This window comes from Belonocnema kinseyi, chromosome 7 (genome assembly GCF_010883055.1).
Source record: "Belonocnema kinseyi isolate 2016_QV_RU_SX_M_011 chromosome 7, B_treatae_v1, whole genome shotgun sequence".
Classification (NCBI taxonomy): Eukaryota; Metazoa; Arthropoda; class Insecta; order Hymenoptera; family Cynipidae; genus Belonocnema; species Belonocnema kinseyi.
In genome coordinates, this window is record NC_046663.1 from 119,236,926 (window position 1) to 119,257,051 (window position 20,126).

The 20,126-nt window shown below is 32.9% G+C and overlaps 1 protein-coding gene across 1 annotated transcript in view; it reads right to left on the reverse strand.

Annotated features, from left to right (window-relative positions):
* Positions 1–2,671: 2,671 nt before the first annotated feature.
* The window catches only part of LOC117177058 (protein brambleberry-like), a 34,413-nt gene continuing 16,958 nt past the window's right edge, over positions 2,672–20,126 (reverse strand). Inside the window, exons 4-9 of the mRNA XM_033367530.1 lie at positions 5,772–5,994; positions 5,030–5,326; positions 4,337–4,549; positions 3,978–4,232; positions 3,660–3,906; positions 2,672–3,425 (exon numbers count right to left, since the gene is read on the reverse strand). Coding sequence (XP_033223421.1) covers positions 3,287–3,425; positions 3,660–3,906; positions 3,978–4,232; positions 4,337–4,549; positions 5,030–5,326; positions 5,772–5,994 — 1,374 coding nt within the window. The 3' untranslated portion in view covers positions 2,672–3,286. The remainder of the gene's footprint in view (positions 3,426–3,659; positions 3,907–3,977; positions 4,233–4,336; positions 4,550–5,029; positions 5,327–5,771; positions 5,995–20,126) is intronic.

Genomic DNA, 20,126 nt, shown 5'->3' on the forward strand with positions numbered 1-20,126 from the left:
TCTACTTTCCTATGTTCCTTCCATCCCCAGATCTCCACACCATAACACAACACCGCCCACACCAACGCATCAAACAACCAGACTCTCATTCTCCAATCGTTCCTGAACCTTCTCTTTCCTATAGCCCATACTTCGCCCATTACTTTACTCGCACATTCAATTCTTTTCCTCACCTGCAGCTCGTTTCCCCCTTCTGCCTCAAACCAAAAATAGGATACCAATAGGATACTAAATAGTAACGGACTCAAAGGGCACCCTTGCCTTAGACCTCGGCTTGTCCAGAAAACCTGCAGTTTTTTCTTTCCTATTTTCACCCTAATCCTGGTTTCAGTAAAAATTTTCCTTTATCCTCTTCACTAACTTTTCCTCTACACCCCTCTCTTTCATTGTCTGCCATAGTACTTTTCTATTCACTGAGTCAAACGCTGCTTTGAAATCTACGAACAAAGCGACTAGTCTCCCTTTCTTTTTCCCCAAATTTCTGTTAACTAAATAGTTAAGTACGTAGATGTTGTCTGTAGTTCCCATTCCTTTTCTAAGTCCCGCCTGATTATGTGGGATACTTTCTTTTTGTTCTACCTGACTCTCCAACCTATTTCTTAAGATTTTTGCATATACGAGTATTTTATAGCCGACTGACATGAGAGTGATCCCTCTGTATTCCTCTACCTTCTTTCCTTCCCCTTTCTTGACAAGCGGTACCACCAGTCCCGCCGTCCACTCTTCCGGCCAACCTTCCCCTTTCCATACCTTGTTGCAGATCTTCCACATCCCATCCCTAATCCCTTCTCCTCTTAACTTCATCGCTTCGTTCTCCATCCCCTCTTCTCCCATCGCCTTGTTTCTTTTTAATCTATTTATTGCTTCATTCACTTCTTTTCTTGTTATCTCGTTCCCTTCCTCCATTTCACCTTGGACTATCCTACACTTTCCCCCTTTGATCTTATTTTGCTCTCCCCCTAATAGACCCTTCAAATAATCCGTCCATTCCTCCATTTCTATTTTTTCGTTAACGCCCTTCCTTTCCCCTCTATCCCTATTTATCACATCCCACACCCTACCTTCTTTGATCGCTTTTTCTACCTCTGCTTTATATTCTTCCTTTCCCCTCTGTCTTTTTATTTCCAGCATCTTCTCATGTTCTTTTTTCCTCCTGTTATACACCTCCTTCTCCATTTGCTCCATTTTCTTTTTCTCCTCCTCAGTCCCCACGTTTACTAGAAACATTCCTTCTTTTCCTTCCTTTGTCCCTCCTATTCTCTTGACTCCTTCTACCCTTACCTGTACTCTAATATATCGAAAAAGATTTGTTATTTCCACTTCTGTTTCACTCTCCACTTTTAATCTCTTGACTACTATGTTATTTTTCCTCTTTGCCCTTTCTTCCCCTTCTAATCTTCTTTTGATCTCACCGAGTCTTTTCTTCAATCTTTCATTCTCACTTCGGAAGTTCTTTTCATTCCCTTGAACTATTTCCTCATTTTCTGTTTTTCCCCCATATGCTCATTCCTAATTTCTAGACTGGATACTCGCTCTTCCAACTGTTTTATTTCTCTAGATCTCTGTTCGTCAACCTCTCTCTGTCTATTCTCAATACTCTCTAGCTTACCCCAAACCTTGTCTTTCTCATCCTTCCAACGTTTATCCCATTCTTCCCATTTTTCTCTGACCTTTTTCACTTCCCCCCTTACATCGGTTCCCTGCCTATTCATATCCCTATTCATTGAATCCAATCTCTTTCCTGTTTCCTCTCTAAAGCCTTTAATGAGAGCTTCCAATTTTTCAAACATCCCCCCATCCCCCCTCTTTCTCTCCGGTGTTTTCCTTTTAATTCTAACTCTCTTGTTCTCCTGGTCCTTTTCTACCTCATCTTCCCCAGACACTCTTTTCCTTTTTTCCTCCCCTTCACTGCTAGTCGCGCTTGCCTTTTTTTGCCATTCATCCAGACTTCTGTTCGAACCCGCGTTGCCTAGCTTGTTAAGGCGCTGTAAATTTGAGGGCCTTCCTCGTTGCTTGCCCGTACCTGAATCCGCTACCCTCCCCACCCGGGTCGACTTCTCGGCACTTTCATCACCGCTGATATCACTGCGATCAACGTCACCCATCCCCCCACTTTCAATGCTTTCAGCAACGTCAGCTGTTGCATCCTACCTTGTCGGCATCCTACCTTACCCAAAGCTCTGTGACGTTTCCCGCCTTTATTTCCTACCTCTTTCCCCCCCCTGACCGAGCAACTATTTTTTCACTACTAACCTCAAAAACTTCACACGCTCCAAATTTTCACTTCAAATCACTCACTTTCACCCTTCACACGTTTGCCTTCACTCACCCTTCTTCCTTTACCCTCGATCTCCGCACTTTCTGCCTTTTCTGCATCCACTCACCCTTATTTCCTCCAGCAAATCCAAAAAAACACCACTTCACAAAAAGAGTTCTTTCGCGATCGGTACCGGAAACGGAAGCCTAGAAGTTAGTTAATGATGAATATAAAGTTTAAAACATTTGGTAAAGTGAATCGGTGGTTCGTGATATTGGATTTTGATTCAAATTATTATAATCTTCGAAATTCGGTAGAAGGGGCCAATTTTATCACTGAGGATGGATTCATGGAACTGGCCACCAATTCCACTTGCACTCAACAACGCCTAAGTAAATAAATAAGACAAAGACCTAATTTGCAAAGCTTTATTATATCATAAATAAAAATAAGATTATGCTCTATTCTCAAATACAGAATGTCACGTTTTTTCACTTCGAAAATGAAGCTTCACAAAAAAGACAATAGTCTAACAATAATAAAAGTGGAATAGGAGCAAAAATTCTTAACTATTATGCAAATTTTGTAATAACTAACATTTAAAAATAAATATTTGTTGTGATTTTAAATAACCGGGATTCGTGACCCACATTTTAAAATCATTCATTAACTTAAATTAATAATAAAATTTGATTCAAAACAGCTAGTTTAAAATCTAAAGTGATAAATTAAGTACCTCGGAAAATAACTTATGATACATATTCACAATTATGAGTCACCGATCCTTTCAGGATTAGCATTCAATGGCCACTATAATTATTTTGGATGGTATTAAATTGAGTAATTTTTTCCTAAAAGGTACATGACGATTATTTAATGAAACCACTTTACATTTTTCCAATTTTTCCAACTTGTTGAAATAGTCGCATTTTAACCACTTCGTTATAAATAATTCTAAAAAATAAAACCCCTCCAAGAGAATCACCTAATTTTCAAGTAAAATTAAAAAATATACCACTTAAAAATGAATTAAGATTCGTTTGGCGAAAAACCTCGAGCATGGCTGTAGCAGTAATTTTGATTTCTCATTGTTTTTCCTCGACAAAGTTTCCCACTTCGAGTGATTTCACAGCATCTGTTACCTAAACCGGAGTCTGAAGGTGTGGTACTAAAAATAAAGCTTAGTTTTAATTAAACAGTAATCTTTCAGAATTGAAACATTTAATATTGGAACTTTAAAACTGAAGAATTTAAAATGATGAAAATCCGAAACTGAATAATTAGAACTTCGAAACATTCAAAATTGATCAATTTCAAGGTCATAATTGTATGCATTTATAATTTCAAAGATTACAAATTTAAAACTAATCTCTAAAATTATCTTTGACTTTAAAACCTATACCTTCGGGAATTCTGCCGATTTCGAATATTCCAACCAATATCACCTCTCGACAAATAACCATGTGGCGACGAATCCCTGGGAATATCGTCTAATAAATCAGGTTCTATTGAATCTTCCGAAATGTTAGGAGTGTTGTAAGAAAATACTTTTTCGTGAGCTCTTCTAGCGGTGTAGGAGCAAGAAAGCTCTTCCTGTGCATGTCTTGTTGTCCATGATGTTAAGGAATGGAAAAAGTTCATAACCATTCCTGGAAGGAAAGAATAAGACAGTATTTAGTTATCCGTATAATACTTTCTTATTAAGATAATGTTATCTTACCTGTAACGTGGTACACGCGATCAAGTATTGTATCCCTGGCTGCATGCATTTTATCAAACATTCGACTGTAAAATGGCTCCTGGATAGAACTGGAACTAATTGTCGAGTAATTGTGGGCAGGAACATTTTTCGTGCTTCCATCAACGTAATTGGACGGCATTTTTCCATTCAACTGATTCGAAGAACCTACAGATTCTTTTAATGAAGTCTTCTTTCGTCCAAGAAAATATTGAATTCCTGACATCACGTAATGCACTGTAAAGTATTAATAGCCTAAAATGAAAGACTTGATCCAAAATGTAATACATTTTAAAGCAGGATAGTGAAAATCAGAGATGAAAAAGAAATATTATACTCACTTAAAGTGATCAGGATGATGAGCGCTGTAATCGAAAAAAAATCTAAAGAAGCGTCTATTCCATGTTTTAAAAACGCAGCCAAATTCAAAGGAATGATACCCAGTATCATAGCTCTCGTTAGGAAAGGAGCTTCCAAAAATCCGGCAAAAATCATAGCAGCCATTAAGTAAAATACGTGCAGAATAGTTCGATACACTTTTTGCATTTGTAACCCTGAAAACCACAATAGGACAGTTTTTCACAACTTAAAAATACAAATCAATATTTAAAAAAAATTTATTTTAGAACTGTGTACGATAGAATATTAACATCAAAATATTCAATACATTTTCTGGTCAAAAACTATAGCATCAAAAAATATATAATTTTCTTTTCGAGAAATTAATCTTATAAGTATAAGGAATTGCTTCGGAATTCAACTTGTAGACGCTGTGAAGAAATTATTCTTGTCTCTCTGGAGCTTAGACCTTAGTGGGTAAGAGCATCAGACTGGCAATCTGAAAGACATTGGTTCGAATCCCAGCTGAGCTAAAGAGCAATTTTTTCACAACTTATAAATAAAAATCAATATTAAAAAAATATCCATTTTATACCAAGAGACAAACTAAATTAACGTCAAGTTATTTAATTGGAAATTTTGTTGAGCAAATTAATTTTTTATTCATTTTATTGACTGCACATAAAGTAATTTACCAGTACTGGCGATGTAGTCAGTAATCCAACCTAACTTTTCGTCCATTTCGGCATGCATCATATTAGTCAAATTCCAAACGTAGTAAACCGTTTGGTTAATATGGGCAAGCTGCTCTAACGTTCTAGTATACTGATTAACAGCTTCTTGGTTTTTTTCTAGAATATGATGAGTGCTACTTTCAAGCTTTTCCCAGAGGAGTTGTGCACGTTCCTGAATAACCAGTAAATCCTCCATGACTTCTTGGTGATTTAGCTTGCGCTCTGATTCTTGCCTCATTATATTTTCACTCGCTCTTTCTTTGATTGATTCAAAATGGTTCAAATTTAAATTTATTTAAAAATAAAATAAAGAGGAAATGTATTTAATTTCGGACTATGTGCATTTACATTTTTGGATACACCAAACTCTCGCTTTCATTCAAGTGCCGGAGGTTGCCTTTAAATGGCCTTTGACTGATTTCGGGGCGATAGAAACGTAAACAGTGAGGGCCGCCTGGCTCGTTTGCAATTGGAATTTATGGAATTTTCAATAATATAATGTCGCAAACGCTCTCGCCCTGCTCCTCTAAGAAACTGTATGAGCCAGCAGTTCTAGGAAGGCCGAGAACGGGGTGACTGAAAGCGAGAGTTTGGTGTAATTTGGTATACATACTATCAATCATTTTCTAGAATTTTATTTCCATCCAAATTGATCAAATTATTTATACAAAAAGTTTCAATCGTAATCATTTGTGAAACTTACCTAATTTGATTCTAATGTCCTCCGTCATGGAAGCAAGTTGTGCATGTCCTGCACGAATCAAAGCCTTTTCCGTGGTCAAATCTCGTAAATTCGTAGCCACCAGGTTGTAAGCAGTAGCTTGGGCGTCTTTTAAATGATTCTGTTGGTCCAAAAGTTTTTTGTTTCCAGTTGCGAGTAAGGACAATGCTTCGAGTGTCTGTTCCTCTAAACTTTCTTGACTTTGCTTTATAAAAGATTAATGTCATTTAATAAGTGAGATGTATAATATTTGTAAAAACTATTTATCCTACTACTGCTAGTTTCTTCAAAAAATTATCATTTCGAATGCGGAGTTAGAACTCAACAATGTGAAATTTAAAATATGCAGCAAAATTTGAGAATAATGAAAATCTTAAAAACTTCGATATTTTCAAATAGAAATATTTATTTTAATATACAAACAGAAATCCTGATCCAATAAATATTTTTTTATAATTATAAAGGACTTTTACACAATGTTCCTACCGCGCCAATACAAGAAACCTACGTACCGACCGGATTAAGAATGATAGTATTCAATCATGGACATAGGAAACAAGGGACTAGGCATGCCATTGCGGGGGTGATGCAATGAGGGGGGAGGTCCGCCACCCTTCGATGTCCCGCGACAAACATGGCAGCGCCCACATGTTTATATTTTCATGCACAGTTTGTCGGCAAAAATGCTCGTGCGCATAATCAAATGGCACATCGTAAGACGGCGGCTCTCTCCACTCATGGAATTCTCCTCCCTCCCATGGATTTAACCCCGCTCGCCCAAGTGAGGATGGTATGCCTAGTCCCGTGTTTCCTATGTCCATGTATTCAATAGTTTCTTACTTTCTTTCAAGTAGCCCACAAGATAAGTGACTGTTCTACATTACCGATTATTTATCGACGAAACTTGTGACACGTGTAACATCTAAGCTAGAGCTCTTAATCGGACCTAAGCCAGGGGTCTCCGCAATCCACAGGTTGTTACGTATAACCTCAGATAGATCCGGTAGGGGTCCTCCACTTCAGCAGGGTTCTGGTAATAAGGCACTGAAGTGCGCCCCGTGCTGTGCGCGGGTGTACTCAAATCAAAAATCTATTTTCCTGCTACGACTAAGGAAAATATGAGAAGGATCACCAATTTAGAATATAGGGGCAAGCCAAGAATTGGAAAACAATTATTTAGAAAACAGAATTGCTCGTTTATTCAGTTCAATAATATTCAAAAATGCGCGACAAAAGAAAGTTTGGTAAAACCGAGGAAACCGCCGAAGTTACAAGTGTTCCCTTTCGAAGCCGAAACAAACCTACCCCCGATATTTTGACGAACGACGCGCAAGCGTCTTGGTGTCGCCTGTCCCCTCTACGCAGGTCCCCAAGAGCCCCCCCCCCTCCCAAGTCACACCTTGTTTCTTCCTTGCCCAATTAGTTACATTTTTGGATTGAGCCAAGGGCGCAAACCAATAAGAGTCCGTCCTCGGATCCCTTCCCTTTTTTTTGTATCCAGTTGCCCTCTTGCCTCGAGGATCCTCCACTGTCAAATTCTCTTCTGGGGAAATTTGGTCATCCTCTCCTTCTGGTTATGCTTGGATGCCAGCGTTTGGTTGGAGCGGGGGGGGGGGGATTTATAACCTCCTGGAACAGGGTGCCCTTCACTACAAATCCTTACCTAACCCTACTTATTTCATAAAACTGAACTGGCCGTTTACAAAGGACCCCGCACTAAATGTATGGGAAAATGGCTTTCGGTGGATTTAGCTGAAACTTTGTAATTTTTAAGGTTATAAGTGCCGGATGAAATATCCGTAAAAAAAAATCCAAAAAAATGGACCGTTTTAGCGCTATGCGGCACTAAGCGCTCAAGATCAGTGAATAAAACGAATTACAACAGATTTTGTTACAAAAGCGATGTCAACATAGAAATCACGGTTCAGCTCGTGGTCTGTCATATTTTCGCCTACACCGTTGACTCATATAGCGCGCTTCTCAAAACGATCAAACGCTAATTGCCCAAGATTTTACCTTGACTAATTCATCACTTTTTTAAAGGCAGAAATGGTACCCAAAGTAACATTAGTAACTAGTGCGTACATTCCGATAATTACATTGTACTGTTCTCAAGAGTGCCGAACGCTAAGCACTCATGATCAGCGAATAGAACCAATCCTAGTAGCTTTTGCGAAATATTAAACTATTTCTGGCTCTTGATTCGGGTTCGCTTATTCACCTCTATTAGCAGCGTCTAGAATCCTTTGTAGCAAGGAAGTTTGAGGATACTTTACGAGTTGCTGGTGACGTGCATAACCCAGGAACCATAAAACGCTTGCAATATATTGCGCAAGTGCCAAGAGTTCTGGCCCCTAACTTACATGTGCAGTAATCACCGAGAAGCGTTTCGTTATCGTCTGGTCCTATGTCAACGATCTCATTGAACGCTATCCACAGCTGGTACCTTGTCGCATTTCGGAAACGAGAAAATACTCGTACTCTGATCAAACCAGGTTCATTAAGTCGCGTATCTAGTTGAAACTCCTCATCTTCTCGTTGCAGCTTGTCTTGAATGTAAGATGGGGCAAGTTCTACTTGATACACGCCAATTGTTATTTCGCGTATTTCTTCCAATGTAAGGCGAGGAAATTTTGGTACTTGAAGTTTATGCAGGCGATTCAAATTTGCATTTCCGTAGCGTATATTGTCCACTTCTACGCGCGCTTGCACAATATTTGGCTCACGAGCTCTCGCTATATATTCTCTTGCAAGCTCTGCTGTAGCGCCTTGCATCTCGATAACAGGATGTTATCAATTAATTATGGCACCAGCAATACGAAAGAAGTCCCTTAGATTGTGTACATGAGCCATCGGAATGATTTTCTCGAAGAACTTGAAAATGGACTTTATGTGGCCGTTTCTGGATTCCACTATCCATCTAGATTTCGTTATTAGCCGAGCTTCGTTTGCTTCTTCCGTTACCAATTGACTCTGTCCTTGTTGGAGAAATGGTGGTATCTTGGATACAATTACTAAGCTTTCTAAAAGTGTTTGGGTATCTCTATATCCACGGTCCTTATATAAAACTATCACCAATGTCAAAAAATTCTCTCATACCTTCCACATCTCTTTCAAATTCATCAATGAGCATTTGTGCGTCACTGTTTCGCGAGTCAGAAAAATATGGTCCTTGTATTTCAAGTATGTATCCGTCTGTAGCAACAATGAGAGCAGGTTTTACCAAGTGACGTCCTTTATGTTTGCAGAATAACTGTAGAAGTACGCGAAAGTTACTGCTCTTCTGCATGTAAGCATAAGTTCCATCGATGATAGCAATAGCTCTGGGAATTTCTGGTTGTGGATTATAAAGTTCATTGGCGAATGATGTCACGTGTCTTTCAATGAATTCCTCTCTGCTTATCGCAATAAATCCAATGTTACCAGGCACAAATTGCTGCATTAAAGACTCTCTTACAGTAGAAATGGCATGTTTGTAGCTTGCCGGCTCGAATAATGAAAAATCACTTTCAGAAATGCATAAGAAAGACCTTGACGCATTTTGCAAAGGAAAGTCAGCAGATCTTTTTTCCTCACGTATCTGGCACCATGCCCATGCAACATGCCGCATGAACATTTGCTTCGTTACGAAGTTGCTGCGAAAACAGAAGTAACTGCTGTCGCGGAATCCTATACGGTCTATTAATAGCTTGTAGTCCAGGAAGCAAGGGGCCTAAGATGAAAGCATGTTCATCCAAATGATTTAAGCATGCTCTTGTTTCTTCTGGAATGAAAATGTCCATGCCAATAAAAGCGTTAACTCTACATTCAATTGAAAGCCTTGGGAGTATTAACATCAGGATTACAGAACATGCACGTTTGCCTGCCTGTTTGCGTAAGAACATTCAGTCTTAGACAGCCTGGGTGACGTTGGAGCTCCTCTATCTTATTGCGAATCGATTGATTGCAATTGAGACACAACCTACTCTCATCGGCGACTTCAAGTGGTGGTCTTCGAAGTTGAAGGCGTCTAAAAATTGCAATGTTTTGCCTATCAGGATTATTATTTCCATCAATTCGAGCCATTGTCCTGGTTGATAGACTCTATCGCACACATAGCAATTTACTCGAACTCTGAATGCCATTTTTTAAACCATAAGAAAAACAAGCTCTTATGGTCTTGAAAGGCAGAGGAATGTATTAATAAAACGAAAGAAAAATTCAGAAACAACAAAATAAAACAAATAAGCACAAGAAACTAAACACAAAAGGGGAATAAGAAATACAACACATTTAATACAGAAGGGAACAGATAGGAATTTTTTTTCCTAAGCTCAACAATAAAATTACTATCCGCTCTCGAGACCTTTCACAAAATTTGTTTAAATTTGAAATTTTACCGCGATTTCGCTGGAAGCGGGTGCAATTTTCCAGATTAGCACCCGATCCCGGCGAAATCCTGCGGTTGTCCTTATGACAAATTTTTAATTATATATATGTTTAATATAATAATAAGTGAATGCCGAGGTTTCAACTTTTTTTTAAGTCATTAGGTCTACTTTCAGTTCGTCGCTCATTCTGAAGTCGTTCGCTATTTGCTTTAAAAAGTGACAGTCGTTCATCATACAGCATTCACTCCTTATTTCCATCGACGACGGTATGTTTGTCTGTCATTTCTTTTGTGAAAGGCCTTTGAAAAAGTGATTTCTTAGTCATGTTCAAATCTTCTGTGCTTAGCGTTTACCCGTTCTAAGAAGCGCGCTATATGAGTCAACGGTGTTGACTCATATTGTCATTGGTTTGGCTAAACATGTTACTGACGCGAGAATCGTGACGAAAACATCATAATCACCTTTTTCAAGATCTACCAATTTTTTTCGACAGAAAACTGAGAGGAAATTTATGACCCCTTTGAAAAAAAAAATCGCAGATGGAATGGCTCGAAAATAAAATCAAGGCGTTCAAAATTTAAGAGTTTTTTTTCAATAGAAAATCTGTAAATAAAACTATTTCAGAAAAAAATGTCTAAAATAGAAAAAATTAAAAACTTAAAAACGTATTACATAAAATTGAAAGGAATTAAAATGTTTTAAAGTCAAAGCTAATTAAATTGTAGAATTTTACATTTGTATTATATTTAAAAATTTTTTAATTGATGCCACAAATTTGTCCAAGGTAAAAAAATAATTTTTCGTAATTTTCCCCTCCCAAAATGTAAATTTTAAAAATTATAAACCTTTAATATTAAATTATTCGAAAAACTTTTTAAAAAAAGTAATTTTTAATTTTTAATTTAAAAAATTTGAAAACCACTATCGCAATTGAAGGGAAAAAATTCTTTCATTGGTATAAACAGATCGTACAAATTGTAAATTTATTTTTTGTATCTGTTATATACAGAGAGAAATAGAGAGGATTGAATGAATTATGTTCAGTTTTGTAGATGTATCTGTCTTCATATCTGCCGACAATTTTTCCAAATACTCTATCTTTATTTGATAAAACACAATTTTGAAAGCCTCCAGTAACAAATACATACTATAGGGATGGACTGGCACTTTCATTATCACCAATGGTCGGCGAGAAATGAGTTTTTAACAAACTATAAAGGACTTACAACAAAATAGTTGAATTCTCAACCAAAAAGAATGAATTTTCAAGAGAGAAGTTTTATATTTCCAACAATAAACATAAATTTTCAACAAAATATGGGAATTTTCAAAAAAAAATTCCATTTTTAACTAGAAAAGATCATTTGAATAATTCTTAAATTCGCCTTCCATAACTTTATTGGAGAAGAATTTTCGATTGCAGAAGGCAAATGAGTCAAAACCTCACAATTTTTTTTTGTCAAGATGTGCGACGTTTCGTTGGCATGGGTTCGCCAACCTCATCAGGCTAATTTATTAAAAAGAACACCAAATAAATATCACTTTCTTATACAGATGAATAACATAAGATGACACAGCACATTTAAAAAATATTTTACCATTAAGAATCAATAGTTAAAACATGGTTTCTGTTTAACACGTCTAAAAGAAATAAATAAAAATACAGAGCACATTTTGATATGATTGAACTGACGACGATGCGTCGATCTATATACATTAACATAACTACACACACATGGATACATTTCTAAATAATACTGATTTGATTTATTTCTATCTATTAGGGAGAATGATCACAAATTTAATTTCTGTAATAAAGGAAAGTATATTTGACTGAGTGCAAAAATATCTTCTTTTTTTTTTAATATTGTTGGAATTGCTATTGATGTGGGTCATCTCTGAGATAAGTCTTTTTTATAGTTAGATTCATGATCGATAATTTTTACATTATCCCCATCAAAAGAATGACTCAAATTATATTGTTGTTTGTATACAACCAACTCGGTTTTATTCCTATTCTTATGTTCATTTAATTGAGTTCTTAAAGATCTTTTTGTCTCATCCACATGATGCAGGACATTGTTTACAAGAAAATTTATAAACTAAATTCGTTTCATCCCATTTTTCAGAACTAACCTTACCTAATTTTATTACAGAACTTAAACTTTTATTAATTATAGGAATCGCAGCAATATTATAACTATATAATACTTTAGATAATTTTGTAAAGTTACTGGAAAATAGAAGACAAACCTTAAGTTGATCTACATGTGGACCAATCTGATTATTGTTTACTATTATTGGATAGAGTGATATTTAATTTTATTCATGCGTACTTTTATGTTTTTATTGATGAAAAAGATTGGATAATCATTGTTGATCAGGAACTGTTTAATTATTTTTTAATTCTGAAAGTGAACATTTTTTTGCGATAATAATATTGCTCTGTAAGCAAGATTGTATAGAGTATTTTTTTCTATTGGATAGGATGATTTGAACAAAAATTAATTAGTCTACCGAATGACATTGGCTTTTGGAACCAATTAGTAATAATATGATTATTATTTCTAATCAGTGTCATGTCTAAGAAATTGATAAACTTATTTTGTTCTAATTCATAAGTGAATTGTAAATTTTTATTGTAAGAGTTAAAAGTTTTTATGACTAAATCAATATGTTTTTCTTTAGTGTTCATTATTGTGTCGTCGACATATCTATAGTATAAAAGAGGAATACAATCATAAATATTTTTTAAATTTCTTAAACATGTTTCCAAATCGTCCATTACAACGTCTGCAGATAACGGTGAAATTGGGGAGCCCATTGGCGTATCATCAATTTGTTTATAAATATTATTATTAAAAATGAAAAACGTGTTTTCAAAAGAGAATTTCGTACAATTTATAATATCGTTAAATGGAATATTACATTGATTATGAATAAATTTAACTCTTTTTTCTAAACTTTCTAATACCATGTTGCAAGGGATATTGGTGAATAACGAACTAACATTAAGAGAAAGAAGAACATGATCGTCGTCTATATTTATATCTTTAATTTTTTCTTTGAATTCAAATCTGTTATTAATATGTGAGCCAGGAATTTCAATGCAATTTTTTAATTCTTCATAAATTATTTTTGCCCAAAAATGTGTTGGACTGTTAACAAACAAGAGAAATAATGGATCGCAAAGGTACATCTGTCTTATGGATTTTGGTAAACCATAACATTTAGATAAAACTGTGTCAGTTAAAGTGAGTTCATTATTGTGATATTTATATTCCAATAAATTGTTGTCATTAAAATTTTTTAAATTTTAGAAGTGTTTGTCTCTAGTTTTTCCAAAGGGTTGTTTTTGCCAAGAATGTAAGTATATGTATTAGAAAGTACATTGGACATTTTTAAGTTATAAGTGGATTTTTGTAAACAAACAGTGAGATTGCCTTTATCAGCATTCGTAAAAAATATATCGGAATTATTTTTCTAAAAGGTTTTAGTCTTGTTAAGTTTTTTGGAAATTTCTCTATCTTCTTTGGATATATGAATATCTCTCTTTAAAGAGTTATTAATATTAATAGTTACTTTATCTTAATGGAATTAAATTTTTTCAGGGATAAGTCAAAAAACTTTTGTTTTATATTATAATTAAGATCAGAATCCAAGATATTTTTTTTTATTTTTTGAGTGTTCTATTTAGGAAATTAATATGAAAATTAATATCTTGAATTTCATTTTTTAGTAATTTCCTCGAATAATGATTATTAAACTTATTAAGTTGTTTGCGACAAGTGGCGCTGTAAACGGAGACATTTTTTTGTCGTTTGGTAAGATTTTGAATGTGTTGAGGAATAACATCATTGATTCTGCATTTCAACAAAAAATGACGCTTAGATGTAGTCTCGGCTAATCTTCGGTTTATAGTAGTCCACTTTTTAAGAATGTTTTTGATCTTAGGTCCATAATGATTATAAATATATTGGAAAAATGTTGCTGTTACCAGTGGCGTTGAGTCTAAATCCGATCCAAGACTCGTATTCATTGAATAATTCATAAATTCGCCTTCCATAACTTTATTGGAGAAGAAGTTTCGATTGCAGAAGGCAAACGAGTCAAAAACCCACCATTTTTTTTGTCAAGATGTGCGACGTTTCGTTGGCATGGATTCGCCAAGCTCATCAGGCTAATTTATTAAAAAGAACACCAAATAAATATCACTTGATAATACAGATGAATAATATAAGATTACACAGCACATTTAAAAAATATTTTACCATTAAGAATCAATAGTTAAAACATGGTTTCAGTCCAACACGTTTTTTGGCAAAAACAATTTATGATGAATTAAAAAATTGCATTGTAATTCCTGGCTCACATACTAATAAGAGTTTTGAATTAAAAGAAAAACTTGAAGATATAAATATAGACGATGATCATGTTCTTCCTTCTCTTGATTTTAGTTCATTATTCACCAATATCACCAATATCCCTTGCAACATGGTATTAGAAAAATTAGAAAAAAAACGAGTTAAATTTATTCATAATAAAGGTAATATTCCATTCAACTATATTATAAATTATACGAAATTCCTTTTTGAAAACACGTTTTTCATTTTTAATAACAATATTTATAAACAAATTGATGGTACTCCAATGGGCTCCCCAATTTCACAGTTATTTGCGAACATTGTAATGGACGATTTGGAAACAACATGTTTAAGAAATTTAAAAAATATTTATGATTGTATTCCTCTTTCATACTATAGATATGTCAACGGCATAATAATATGCATTAAAGAAAAACATATTGATTTAGTCATAAAAACTTTTAACTCTTACAACAAAAGTTTACAATTCACTTATGAATTAGAACAAAATAAGTGTATCAATTTCTTAGATATGACACTGATTAGAAAATATAATCATATTATTACTAATTGGTTCCAAAAGCCAACGTCATTCAGTAGACTAATTAATTTTTGTTCAAATCATCCTATTCAACAGAAAAAAAATATTGTATACAATCTTGTGTTACAGAGCAATATTATTATTGCAAAAAAATTTCACTTAAAAAATTTAAAAATAATTAAACACTTACTGATCAACGATAATTATCCAATCTGTTTCACCAATAAAAACATAAAAGTCCGCATGAACAAAATTTAATATCACTTTATCAACAAAGTAGTAAACAATAATCAGATTCGTCAAAAATGGTATAATCGGCGTTTTTCTTGAATAAATTAATTTTTCACCAAAAAAGGAATTTTTAAAAAAATAATAGAATCCTCGAAAAAAGATAAAATTTCAATTAAGAAGTTTATTTTTCTACCAAAAATGACAAATTTTCAACAAAATTCTGAATTTATTAATACTTTATCAAAACATATAAATTTGTTTCCAAATAGTTTAATCATTGACGAAAAAAGATCGATTTTAAACCAAAAGGATTAATTTTCTACCAAAACAGAAAAGTTAAAAAAATGGAATTTTTGAGTAAAAAAGGTCCATTTTCAATTTAAAATATCGATTTTCAACCAAAAATAGTAGAATCGAAATTAAGAATTATGTACAAAATCTAGAAAGTTTCAAACAAATATATGATTTTTATCTAAAAAATATAATTTTTTAACCAAATTATTATTAATTATTATATAATTAATTATATTATTATATATATATATATTAAAGTAGATTTTACCATTATAGAAATTAATTTTAAAAAAATAGAAATTTGAAGAAAATAGTTGAATTTTCAATCAAAAGGGTTCGTTTAAAACCGTAACAGATGAAGCTTCAATTATGAACTTAATATGCAACGAAAAATGGGATAGTTCAGTTTGTAGTTAAAAAAATAATTTTCAACTTCAAGATGTGCAATTAAAAAAAATAGCTGAGTTCTCTACGAAAAAAGATTGTAATTAAAAATATCCATAAATTTTTAACCAAAAATGGAAAGTTACATTTTCACTTCAATAAATTAATTTTGAAAAAAAAAGAATTGTCCGAAAAATGGTTGAATCCTAAATCAGGAAGATGAATGTTCAAACAATGAGATTAATTTTCTACTAAAAGAGACAAATTTTTTTTTAAATCCATAAATTTTGAAGCAATTAGACAGATTTTTAACTCAAAGAGATCACGCTTTATTTAAAAAAATTAATTTTCTACCAAAGATGTCATAGTTGAATTTTCTGTTACAAAAATTAATTTTTAACAAAAAAAAAAATAGTTTTATAAAAATTATTTCAAAGGAGATCGAATTCATTTAATATTAGGCAGGTTCTGCACTTGAAGTCGCTGAATCGATCAGGAAGGGAATTATGTTGTTTTTAGATTAAATTTTAAGAGAACTATTTTTTCGTTATAAAAAAAATTCTATGTTCAAAAGATTAATTTTTAACCAATACGAACAATGTGTTACAAAAAAGACGACTTTTCAACCAATTACTTGATTTTTAAACTATAAGGGAACAGTTTTTTAAAATTTTTTGTTGAGAATGTTCAATAATTTAGTTGCATTTTTTTTTCTGTCTTGACTAAAATTTTTTCTTGGTTAAAAACTCATCTCTTTGGATAGAAACTTGATTTTCTTAGTGAACATGAATACAATAAAAATGTATCTCTTTTGGTTGAAAATTCAACTATTTTTTTACAAACTTGCCTTTTTGGGTTGAAAACTCAACAATTTTGTAGATATTTTTCTTTTTTCTTTGTTCGTTCTAGAGCTTTGCGCTCGATAATATATGCATTTATACATCTACAACTGTAATCTGATAGTTGTGAATTACCTTTTGTTAAAGATCCTTTGTTGATGACTTAACTATTTTGTTTAAAATTTGTCTTTTTTGTATACATTCGACTACTTGGTTAAATGTTAAACTAATTGAGTAAAAATGGATATTTTTTGGGTTGAAGATTCATCATTTTTAGTTGAAAATTTAATTCTTTTGTTGAAAATTCTTTCTTTTTTTGGTTAAAAATTCATCTTTTTGTTGAACATTTCTCTAATTGTTTTAAGGTTAAAAGACCTTTTAAAAATTAATTTTTTTGGTTGAAGATTCCTTATTTTAGTTAAAATCTTATCTCTAGTTAAAAATTTTAAAATTTGGTTGAAAATTTATCTACTTATTTAAAAATTTAACTATTTTGTTAAAATGTTATATTTTTGAATGAAAAAGTAACTATTTGGTTGCAAATTCGTTAATTTTTTTAAACTGAAAATTAAACTTTTTTATTTTCAGTATAAACGGTTTTGTTAAAATTTTGGCTTTGTAATGAAAGATTTACATTGACAACCGAATAGCTAAACTTTTAACCAAATAGTTAAATCGGTGTTGTATTTATCTCGTGCTCGATTATGTATTTACCTCGCACTACGCGCCCGGTCTTTTATATTTTCGCACATTCTTGCGCAAACATTTTAAAATTAAGACTCAAAACATCCACCACTGTAATTTTGTGATTGTGAATTCTCTTTCGTTAAAAAAGCTTAGCTCGAGAGTTTGAGTGCACCTACGGCAAGCGACTGAGAGCAATCGCGCTCCGCGCTTAGTCTTTGCATTTCTTCCGCATTCGGGCACAGACCTTTTAAAATTAAAGTTGAACGGACCGACAACTGTAATTTTGTGATTTTGAACTCTCTTTTGTTAAAGCTCTTTTGGCTTTAACGAACACATTCTCATCACGTATCTCGTGCTTCGCACTCGATTTTGTCCAACATGTCAACTTTTCTAAATTATACACAACACTTCCATATCAATTATAATACATTTTTTATGTAACTCTGCCAGGGATTACTTATTAAAAAATTGCAAAAGAAAAAGCAAATTGTATTTATTATGATTATTTTTGTATTTGTTTCTTATTTTGCTTCAAATTGTATTGTAAGCTGCTCTGAAACATGTATCATTTCAATAAATATATATCATTACAATTCATAATATGCATAGAAATTGAATCATAATAATTATTATTTCCTTGTTTTTATAAGTTTTTATTTTTAATGTTGTTTTTTACGATTAAATAAAAAATACTACGCATCTGCATAGGGTCTAATACTGGAACCTATATAGGGCCATATATAGGAGCCTATGTCCTCTTTCGTCTTTTCTGTGCTTTTTCCAAAAAGTTAATTTTTTAATTTTTAATCTTATGTTTTACGGTTAAAAGAAAACCTACCGTCCTATCGAAAAATAATTAATAATAAATTTATAGCTCTATTTAGGCGAACAACTTTTGTCTGGTAATTTAAGTTCATACCTTGTGTCATTTTTTTAAACAAATTTAATATTTTTATTTAGAATTTTATTTTTTAAGAACTAAAGCAAAAAATAACTGTCCTATCGAAAATTATAGCTCTTTTTTGGATGACCAAGTTTTGTCACATTTTTTCTCGTAGCTTATATCGAAAAGTAATTTATTCTTAATTTGTAGTTCTTTCCAGGGCGCGCAATTTGAGCTTTTTCATTTTTATCGTATCTTGCATAGTTTGACCAAAAAATGGATTTTTGGTTCGAGCAAATTTGGAGTGTTCAACTTCTCAACCAAATTAAAAAAGTTGTTATCATAGTCCTGTAGAGCTTTCAAAAAGCAAAGTTTTTCTTTTCTTGACTTTTTTTCATATCATGCGTTTTTTGGGTTAAAATATTCATTTTAGTTTTTTTTTTGGATTTTGAAAATGCTGTAACTCTGATAATTTTCTTTTTATAGAAAAAAAGTCAAGGGGATAAATTGTTTATGTTTTGAAGTACAATGTACAACCGTGCATGGAATTTATACATCTTGAAAAAATGTGGTTTTAAAAATTTTGTGTGCGATCAAATTTTAAATTTTCAACTTTTTTACTAAATTGAAAAAGTTGTTATAATCTTGTGGGGCTTTTAAAAAGCAACGTTTTTCTTTTCCAAACTTTTTTTTCGTATCATGCGTTGTTTGGCTTAAAATGTTCATTTTATTTTGTTTTTCTGAATTTTGAAAACGCTATAACTCTAGTCATTTTTGATTTTTCAAAAAAAGTCATAAGGATAAATTGTTAAATTTTTGGAATTCTATGAACAAACGTATAGAGATTTTTTGAATTTTTAAAAAAGTGGTCTCAAAAATATTCAAAATGTGCCCACTTTTTGCATTTTCATCCAAAATGTCTGGCTAACGAACTTGAGCAGACAGGCAGACACGTTCGTAAAAACCTGTGTTTCGGATTCAGGGGGTCTCAAAACGTGGAGATTTGACAAAAACTGGGGGGGGGGGGTCAAATTTTACACAAATCTAATATCTTCTCTGATGAGAATGTAAAAGATTAATCTTCAACCAAAAAGAGTTGCAAGAAAGGGTTCTCAATGAAAAGGTAGTGGTGGACATCTTAAAACAAAAAGAAATGATTTTCAACAAAATATTTAAATTTGTAACCAGATTTGCATTTTCGAACCAGTATGTAAAATTTCAACAATGTAGTTGAATTTTTAACATGAAAATATGGATTTTCGATCAAAAATGTAGTATTTGATATTTCAACGAATGCAGATGCTGCCAAGAGATACATTGCAAAAATAAGGAAACGAATTTTTAATCATAAAGATTAATTTTATATAAGAGATTCGAATTTAAACCAAAAGTATAAAACTGACTTTTTCAAATAAAAACTTTATTTATTTCAGCAAAAAAAAAAAGAATTTTCAAAAAAATAGTAAATCTTTTAACCAGAAATGAATTTTTAACTAAAATTATGAATTTATCCACTAGAAAGACGAATTTTCAACAAATAAAGAATGTATTTATGTATGTACTTAATCTCTCCCTTTTACGGGTTTGAGGGCCTCTGCTCCCTGTATATATATATTTAAAAATTTGTCATAAGGACAACCGTAGGATTTCGCCGGGAGCGGGTGCTAATCTGAAAAATTGCACCCGCTTCCAGCAAAATCGCGGTAAAATTTCAGCCATAACCACGTCTCACAACCGTGAGATA